Here is a 10480-nt window from a genome sequence, read left to right as displayed (position 1 = left end):
GAAATATTAGAAAGGCTGGTACTGAGGGAATAGAATTTTCTTGTTCTATACTTTTAGAACTATAAAATATATATTGATTGTATTAAGGGTAAATAGATCAAAACCAGAAATAAATGTGCAACAAGGAGTAGATGATTCTTAGAGATGACACACAGACATTATGAGTCATTCCCTATAACATCATGAAATGAATATAAATATTTTATTACTTTTATAAATGACTATTCTTATTTTGGGTATATTTATCTTATAAATAAAAAAATCAGATGCCTTAGATGCTTTTAAAATCTATAAAACTGAAGTTGAAAATTAACTTGATAATAAAATTAAAGTTGTCAGATTTAATCGTGGTGGTGAATACGATGGTAGATATGACGAATTAGGTCTCAATCCAGGACCTTTCACTATATATCTACAATATTGTGGCATTGTTGCCTAGTACACCATACCCGAGACTCTAAAGAGGAATGGTATGGCTAAAAGGCACAATCGCACCCTTCTGGACATGGTGCATAGCATGATAAGCAATCCGACATTACCAAAATTTCTGCGGCGTGATGCAATCAAAATTGAGTTCATATTCTTAATAGGGTCTCGAATAAGATTGTAAGTAAAACTCCTTTTGAGTTATGGTATGGAAAAAAACCTAGTCTTCGATACCTACACATTTGGGGATGTCCTATTATGGCAAAAGTTTATAATCCGCTTTAAAAAAAGCTCGATCCTAAAATCATAAATTGTTTCTTTATAAGATACCCGTAAATGTCAAAAGGTCATCGATTCCACTATCCTTCATACTCCATCAGGATCATTGAGACTGAAAATACCAAATTTATTAAGGATACTGAAAATAATGAGACCACAAACATTAGAAATTTTTTATTTAAGGAAGAGCGGGTTGTGACTCCTGTCATAGCTATTTTGGGTCACGTTAGGACAAATCATGTAATTGAACATGTAATTACTACAGATCACCATGATGAATATCATATACAACCTCCTGAGCAAGGAAATCAAATCACACTCAAGAGAGTGACCTATTAAGAAGATTTAAAAAAGAGATGATGCATGTGATTCCAGATGATTACATCATATATCTGCAAGAGTATGAGTTTCACATAAGAGTGGAAAGTGATCCTGAATCCTTTACACAAGTCAAACAAAATGCTAACTCATCTTGATGGAATAATGCTATAAAGGATAAGTTGAAATCCGTGAAGGGCAATAAGGTTTGGAATTTTGTTGAGTTATTTCAAGAAATAAAACCAATTGGTTGTAAATGAGTATTTAAAACCAAATGGGATTCAAAGGGTAATGTTAAAAGATATAAAGCTAGACTTGTTACCAATAATTTTAACCAACATAAAGGTATTGATTTTAAGGAGACTTTCTCATCAATATCTAAGAAAGACTCGTTTAGGATCATAATGACTCTTGTGGCTCATATGGATTTGAAGCTCTATTAGATGGATGTAAAAAATGCATTTTTCAATGGAGATGTAGATGAGAATTATACATGTTGTAACTTGAAGATTTTGTAGTGATGACTAATAATATATGATTTGTAAACTCAAGAAATTCATTTATGGGGTTTAAACAAGTATCACGACAATGGTGCCTGAAATTTCACGAAGTGATTTCTTTATATGATTTTGTAGAAAACACTACAGATGAGTGTATCTATGTTAAAATCACTTGGAGCAAGTTCGTCATATTGGTTTTATATGTTAATGATATTTTGTTAGCCAACAATGACATTAAGATGATGAGCGATACTAAGAAATTCTTATCTCAAAGGTTTGACATGAAGGATCTTGGTGACGTCTCTTATGTACTTGGCATTAAGATATGTCGTGACAAATCACGCGAACTACTTAGCCTATTACAAATGGCCTATATTGATAGGGTATTCAAAAAGTGGATATATAAAACTGTGCTCTTGGATAACTACCAATTGTAAATGGTGATAAATTCAGCCAGTTTTGGTGTCATAATAATGATGTGGAAAAGAATCAAATGAAGTATTTTCCGTCTGTGTCAGTAATAAGGAGTATAATGTATGCTCAAGTCTGTATATGACCGGATATTGCCTTTGCAGTTGGAATGTTGGGCAAGTATTTCTCTAATTTGGGAATGCAGCATTGGATAGCTGTAAAAGTGTTGCGCTACCTTCAAAGGATAAAGGACTTTAGACTCATATATAGAAGGTCTGATCATTTAGATTTAGTTGGATATTCAAACATAGATTATGCTAGCTACATTGATATAAAGAAGTCTACCTCATGCTACATCTTCATGATTGTTGGTAGGGTTGTGTCTCTTATCCACCATGGAAGATAAGTTTATTGTTCGTCATTAAGCATAAAATCAGGTATTATGGTTACACCATTTTTTCTCAGGTTTGTGGGTATTGGAGCATATTCTGAAACAATTAAGAATCTTTTGTGATAAATCGGCTGTGATTTCCTTCTCTAGCAACAACAAGCATTCATCAAGGTCGAAGCATATCAGCATCAAGTATCTTGTTATGAAGAAAAGAGTTCAGAATCGTCTAGTATATATAGAGTTCATCAACCCTAAGTAGATGATTGCGAATTCGCTTACTAAATGGCTCCCTATCATGCTATTTCAAGAGCACGTAACATCCATGAGAGTCATTGACCCCATATATTATTCAATTAGTGAGCGTTGAGCATGTTTTATTTTCATAAATATTGAAGAGATCTCATTTATAAAGTTTTAATGATTTTAATATAAATTAAATTTATGATTCTCTTTATATATGCATAATTTATTTTAAGTAAGCAAAACTAAAGTCTTATTTCATTGAAGACATTTGAAAGTTTATGGACCTCTTGAAGATAAGCATATATGATCACATTACATGTGTAATTCTCATACCATACTTCCAAATCCTTGATCTATATCGTTAAGGTTGGTGGTATTTGTGATAGTGTTAAACATTCAGATGTTTTCTTTAAATTTTTTTAAAAAATATATGTTTTTAAAACGCTTTCAACATTTAACATTGACATTGATCAATGTAGCTCAAGTGGAAGAATGTAAGATTTTCTATAAGGTGGGTGTATTTAACTAATGGTCTGGATCTCCCTAAGGGTTGGATAATGTGATCGGGCATACCGGTGGACCCCACTAAGGTTGTGATTGATTTAAAGTCGTGTAGGGGTGGTGTGTTACTCCTCACCCTCGATAAATTAAAAAATATAATTAGGTCCCCAAGCTTTACAAGTTTGAAGCTTTTATTCCCATTTCGGTGCTTCTCAGAAAGGTGTAAGGTACGAAAGATCTTGACAAATTAAAATCTAGAGATTGTATCCCAACCAGGAACGCATTAAAGTTAGGAAGTTTGATCCCTATCTCTGACACACTATACGGTCCTTTAATTCCTCATATTACAGTTTTTTTTAATACAATTAACAACTTAATGAATCGATTTTTAAAAAATATATTTAAAATTTGTGCTTTATTGGGCATACCTACTCCTCTTTTTTCCTATGATTGTTTTCAGTTCTACAAATTTGTGAAAAACACTTGTAAAATGGAAGATCACTGATTTAAGATATGTCATAAACACATTATTTGCATTGTAGAGGAAAAGAAGGCCAAATGAAAGTAGAAGTAGTTTGTCAAATTCCAGTCAATCCTAGGGAGGGTATGACATAATGACCCCAGGCACATCTAGTTTGAAGAAATTCAGCTTAGATAGGGAGAAATTGTTGTTTGAAATTTAGACTATAAATTAACCATAACTTTTGACTTAAGAATCTTTATGAAACACAAAACCCATCAATCTTCATGTAACGATGGTTCCAGGGTCAATAGACCTGCATAGCAAGTCATGTTCGTTCGTTTTGAAAGAAAACACACCCCGTTCAAAATCATGATTTTAAGAAAAACTTACTATTTTTTAGTAATTTTCATTTTTATTATATCTCCTTAATTTTAGAGTTTCAAAATTTCCATCTTTATAGAAATTGTTTGTAAATTATAATCATTTTAGGAATCCCTAGTAACATTATTTTAGAGTTTTTATTTTTTGCAAAATAGACTTTAAAAGAGTTTTATTATTTTGGATAACTTTTAAATAAGGGTTAGAATTTTGTTGTTTTGGATCATTTTTGAATTAGGGTTTCACTTTATCTTTATAAGTATATAATTGAAAATTCTTAGCATCATCTCTCAATATAATCTTGAATTTTTCTCTTTCATGTTGTGGATTTGAGAACCATCCTTTGGATTCACGGTTTTGTTTATTTGAGGTAGATGGTGATCTTTTTCTTATTATCTTATTATCTCACACCATTCCCGCATCAATCACTCTTGTTGAAAGGTTTGTTATCGAACATAAGTTACAAGCCGTATGCCTCCCCACACATGCCATCATGGCACGTAGGTTTGAGATGAAATATTCCACTGGTTAGTCCATGTTTTCCCAAAAACTAATTAGTGGCTCAACATTGGGAACAGGTGAATAGATTAGAAAACTTCAATTGTGTTTTAGAGTGCACATTTGTTTTTCAAACTATGGCCCACTTGCCCAGTGGATGTAAAGATACCTTTCTAACGGTGGATTTCAGTTCTAAAGTTGCTAAATGCAAACACCAAACAGTCCCTTTATATATATGGAAAAGGTTCTATGCGGTCGAGCTCATGGGAACTTCCCATAAGCTCAAGCTGTGTGGGCCCCACCGTTAGATAGGTACCTATATATATATATTTTCTATCATATGCTTTGACTCACAAGAGTTTTGAAATGGCCTAATCTTTACACCAGATGATCTAAACGTTAGCTCAGCTGATGGATGTGAAGCTCAGATCTCACACACGTGTCCTTAGGACACATGCGTCGGTGCGTGGAGGCATATGGCTCTCATGCGCGCGTGGTATTAACTAACCTCTGTAAAGCATTTTCATATGCCGCGTTGAACAGTCCAGATTTCTTGTTTGCCACATGAGAAGGAAATTACAGGGGGGAGGGGGGACTACGCAGGATCCTGTATTCTAGGCCTACTGATGATGAACATTCCAGATCAGATACCGGATATCATCGCCCTTGATTTACAGCTAGTGACTTGGACTTATTTTCAGGCCCAACAATTATAAAGCAAGCCCAAGAAATATTCCCCATGAGCCCATCATTTCAATAGTCTTTAGGCCTAAGAGGAAAACAAGGCCTCAATCCAAGCATAGGCAGGCCATGCCTTCCCCATTAGACGGTCGTAATAAGATCTTCCAATAGACTGGAAATGGGCTGGATTGGGCCAGGAAATATCATTATTTTGAAGAAGCCCAATATGGCAGGCCCGATCCACTAATTCAAATTTAGTCCCTGAACTAACCCTGGCTCACTGCTTCCAAGCCGAAGCATGTTTTTGTTTTGGTGGGCAAAGCCGAAAGAAGGCTTCTAGGAGAAACTGCTAAGTCTCATCCAGACCATTCAAATTGTGTCGACCATTTTGATGGAGAGCACATAAAGAATTATACTGATCGAGTAATCCTGACCACCCAAACGAACTGATGGTTAAAGTAAAACAGTGAGTCACCATATAGCTAGGCCATGTGTATGGCTGAAGAGTCACAGCTACTTTTTACAGTCGATCAATAATGTTATCAGATGGACACTATCATATTATCAGTGCAAATTTTGGGCCATGGTTGATCAACAATAGCTAAGAGATTTCTACGGTCTAGATTGCGGCAAAAGTAGGCCATGTATATGTTTGAGGGATTACATATTTGATGCTGGTAAGTGGCTTGAAGCTTAGGTACTTGTTACCAATGAAAAAGCATGTAAGAGATTGACAATTGACAATGAAAAATAAAGATTCTCTCACTTTAATAGGCTTAACTCACCCGGTGTTTGTTAACTTATGAGCGTGATGGATGGAAAATAAACATTCCCATGGTCCTTAAAAAGTTTTTAATGGTGGGTACTCAATCCTTGCTTTTCTTGTGGTGTGGTCTACTTAAGATTTGGGTTTGCTTCATTTTTTGGATCATGATCTAAAATAAGCTGGCAAAATGGATTGAACAACATAGACTTAAGGCACATGCATCAAGGTGGCCCCTATAGTTAGGGATCCATCAGTGGATTGGGGGATCCAACGACGCACAATCCACAGTGCCATGGGGACATCACCGTAGCAACATGTGGCTATGTGCGACTGGCTATGATGTATGTATTTTATCTATGTTGTTTATCCATTTTGCCAACACACTTTAAGGCATGGGCAAAAAATAATATAGATCCAAAGCTCAAGTAGACCATACCATAGGAAATAGTGAGGATTGAATAACTCAATTGAAAATTTCTTACAACCCACTATGATGGTTTACCAACCTATTCATAAGGTTGCGTGAAAGAAAACATAAACAAAAGCTCATCCCAAAACTTCTGTGGCCCTCAAGATGTTTTCAATGGTGGGTGTTCAATCCCCACTATTTTTCGTAATGTGGTCCAGTTGAGCTTTGGTCTTGCATATATTTTGGATTCATGAGCAAAATGCAGATAAAACACATACATCATGGTGAGCTCCAGAAAATTTGGGCCATAGTGTGCCACGGGATATTTTGTGGTGGGCCATCCGCTTCAGGTTTCCACCACCAGATTGCATCATTAGATAATTTAAGCCGTTCATGTTCTCATTTCCATCGTGGGGCGAACATAATGCATGTCTTATAGCTATGCTGTCCATTCATTTTTTCAGTTCATTTTAAGGTATTACCTACAAAATGTTGCATATCCAAATCTAATGTGGACCATAAAGTGGAAACAACAGTGATTTACAATTTAAAACTTCTCAGTGTTAGAAAAGTTTCGGATCAAATTGATATTTGTTTGGTTCTTGTTTAAGTTTTTGTAACCTTATCAACAAGTTGGATGGCAAGTAAACATTCTTGTAGCTCATAAGAAGTTTTTACTGATGGGGTTCAATCATCACTGTTTGGTGTGTTATGGTCCATCTCAGATTTGGATCTTCTGCATTTTTGAGCTCATACCTTAAAATATCTAGAGAAACAAATAAACAGCATGGATGTAAGAAACATATGCCGTTGTGGGGTCCACAGTCAAGTATCCACGGGAATCCACCCAAGCCACATCTACACCAGATGCAGATTGCGTCCTACCTATGCTAGGATGGACTTGGTCCTGGCAGGAGCTATGTGGAGCCCACTGTAATATATGTGTTCTTGCCACACCGACCACCAATTTTTGCATATCATTTTACAGCATGAGCTAAAAAATAAGACAGACTCAAAGCTTAAGTGGACTACAACACAAGAAATAGTATGAATTGATTGTCTATGGTATGGTTGAAAACTTCTTAAGAACTCATGACCAAGCTGATATTTGTGCTTTCCCGTCATCCAAGTACTGCATAACTTTATAAATAGGTTGGATCGCAAACAAACATCGTTCAATGGATCGAGCTTAGGCTTGAAAAATTAGAATGGCCCGACGGCACGCTCCAAATAGTTCCAAATCTAGGCCGAGACCTACTCAGCCCGTTGACAACCCTACTTAAAATAAGCAATTAAAATGGTTGGACGGCATGGATAAAACACATGCACCATTTTGGGCTCAAGAGGGATCCAGCCTATCGTGGCCAGGCAGGACACAATTCGCTTCCCAAATTACCCATACTCTATGGACCCACTATAAGGGCCTATTTGGATGCCTGAAAGTTGGGTAAGTGAGAAGTAACTTACGAGGAAGTCACTTACAGGTGATGTTTTGGGGAGAAAATTCACCTGTAAGTAGGGGTGTACATGAACCGAGCTAGCTCTGTTGGCTCACTCGACTTAACTCAAAAAAGCTTGACTCGACTCGGTTTGAAGCTGAGTTCGAACTAAGTCGAGCTAATTTTTGGAACTCGAAAATGAGTTCGAGCCGAGTTCGAGCTTGCCCCAACTCAACTCGACTCGGATCGAATCCAGCTTGAACTCGGCTTGACTTGGTGCAGAGGTATATATACTCTTAAAAAAAAAACCTACTTACCTCTACTCCTTTTCTCTCACCCGGCCGCATGAACCCTAACCCCTTTGGCCCTTTCCCTTACTCGGCGCCCCTAAACCCTAACCCGAGCTCAAGCTCCCCTCTTCCGGTCTTCCTCCCTCTCTCTCTCTCTCTCTAGGCTCTCCCTCCTCTTTAAGGCGCTCACCTCGGTCCTCCTCCCTTTGATATTGATGTTGCTCACCAACTGTTTGATGAAATGACCCAACGAGGTGTGGCTGGTGGCAAGGAAGGTATGTACATGAAACAAATACCCATTTTTTCTTGGTTTTTATGTTCTCAGAAGGTGTTTGATAAAATACCTGTAAAACCATTACCACTGTTTGTAAAACAGTGAGATTTTGAAGGTGCAGTCTAGGTGTGTATGGAAATGTTGCACAGGTGAACTCGGCTTGATCTTGGCTCAAACTTGGCTCGAATTGGCCCGAGCTACCGACTGAACCGAGCTCAGCTGGCCAGTCAGGCTTGAGGACCAAGCCGAGCTGAGTTCAAGCTGAGGTCAACTAGTGGCCGAGCTGAGGCCAGCTCGACTCGGTTTGAATTGATGTACACCCCTACCTTTAAGTAACTTAGGGTGTGTTTGGATTCACGAATAATATTGTACAGGGAAGTAAAATTGTCCCATCAAGGAATTCGTGGTACTATAGCGCCATGGGGTCTGCATTTTGAAAAACACTCACAATGTTTGGGTTAGAGTAGAATTGTATACGTAAACATTATGGATTTTGAAAATCAATGTTTCGAAGTGGAGTCTTTCTCGTGCTGCACTGTCTGAAGTAATGAAGTAACGTACACCCGCCTGTGAAAGGGCACTTGTTGAAGGACATCCGGGTGATCAATGGACTAATTCTCGTCCACACTACGTGGGCCCCACCATGATGCTCTAATTAGATCCATGCCGTACAACTATTTTTTATCACTTAGTATACTCTATCAGTATGATTAGAGGTATATCCAAACCACATGATTAACCACATTACAAGAAGTGTGGCAGATCAAGGGTTGATGATTTCAGCTACGATTTCGAGCCACAACGGTTATGACTCATCATTAATCAGCCACTTCTATCTCTTCACCTGGGCCTGTATAACATATTCAACAGTTTGGATGTGACAGAAAAAGGTAGAGATGGCTCTGGGTGGATTTAATCTGTGAAATGTCCATTGGCATTCGTCACTTGGAGTGGTCCACCGAAGACTTATATCCCTCACAATCTCGGTATCCCGTCTAAAAATGTTATGTTTATATGGATGAATGGAACGAATGTGATACATACGTCATGGTGGGGCCTACAGGACATGGAGGCATATAGAACTTCTGCACCATTTTGCAATTTAGTTAACACCAGAATCTACAATTTCTAAAAAACAAACACAATATATGAAAGTAACAGACGATACTACATCTGAAATATTCCTGACAAAATGATACATAATAAAAATACAAACCCACTTAAATTGAGATAAGTACGTTGTTTTGGAAATAATTACAAAGGATTGCGTCATAACCCAGCAACTGCATGTTATGATATGATAGAAGAAACAATTCTGACAACTACTACATATATCAGCAACACCCCAATTAGAACCTCAAAGATAACATTCATCATTCCAAAAGAATAATGTTCTTCTCTCACATCCGTGTATGATTCGCACGTCAAGTGAGTCCCAACAAGATCCTCTTGCACTTGACGCCTCGTAGCATGTGGAGGAGGAGAAGCAGTTTGAATTCTCCTGGAGGGTCTATCATAATTCTGGCTAGTGGCCTACAAACATCATAACAGGTAAAAAATCAGCAGGAATGTAACAGTAACTGGGATACAAAAAGCAGCAAATCCAAAAGAGTTAAGGATTCCACGTGATCAAAATTACATAGCTGAAAAATCCGCACTTGATAATTCTGCCAAGCTATCGCAACCTCATCGTATGTCTTGTACGATTGGTGCCTGCATCTACTGTAGCGATCCACATATGCTTGTGCATCCTCCCACCTGTAATATAAGCCGAGATTTCCGCCCACAAAGACCACGTAATATTTCCCCATACATTCCTGAAAAAATTTTAAAAGATCAGACGTTAATAATAGCAAGTGAACAAAGGCTTGACAGCAGTTGCGATCACGTAAACTGTTAGCATATGTTACAATTTGCGAAGTACTTATTAGTCAGAAAAGAAAGCACTACAAATTCTTCCATCCACATTCATGCACACATATAATGGATGGACTAGAAAGTGACATTCAATTCAAAAGAATCATGAAATCTTATATATCCCTGCAATAACATGAAATATACATACCCTCTTTGTAAATTTACGGGTGACACTGCATCAATGATCAAGTGTTGATTTTTAGGTTCAACTAACAAAACATATACTGAAAATGTATGAAATTAAGTGATGACATTTTTCGTAGATCAGGTATCAAAACAGAGAATAAACATATAAC

The 10480-nt window shown here is 37.2% G+C and overlaps 1 protein-coding gene across 1 annotated transcript; it reads right to left on the bottom strand.

The window, feature by feature from the left end:
• Nucleotides 1-9543: 9543 nt before the first annotated feature.
• LOC131249926 (uncharacterized) lies at nt 9544-10227 on the bottom strand. Its single transcript, XM_058250660.1, has 2 exons — nt 9926-10227; nt 9544-9800 (listed from the first exon to the last, which is right to left on the bottom strand). The coding sequence occupies exons 1-2, from the start codon at nt 10076-10078 to the stop codon at nt 9558-9560; spliced, it is 396 nt and encodes a 131-aa protein (XP_058106643.1). The 5' UTR covers nt 10079-10227; the 3' UTR covers nt 9544-9557.
• Between the last annotated feature and the right edge of the window lie 253 nt (nt 10228-10480).

Source organism: Magnolia sinica, chromosome 6 (genome assembly GCF_029962835.1).
Source record: "Magnolia sinica isolate HGM2019 chromosome 6, MsV1, whole genome shotgun sequence".
Classification (NCBI taxonomy): Eukaryota; Viridiplantae; Streptophyta; class Magnoliopsida; order Magnoliales; family Magnoliaceae; genus Magnolia; species Magnolia sinica.
This window is presented reverse-complemented; position numbering and strand designations above follow the sequence as displayed.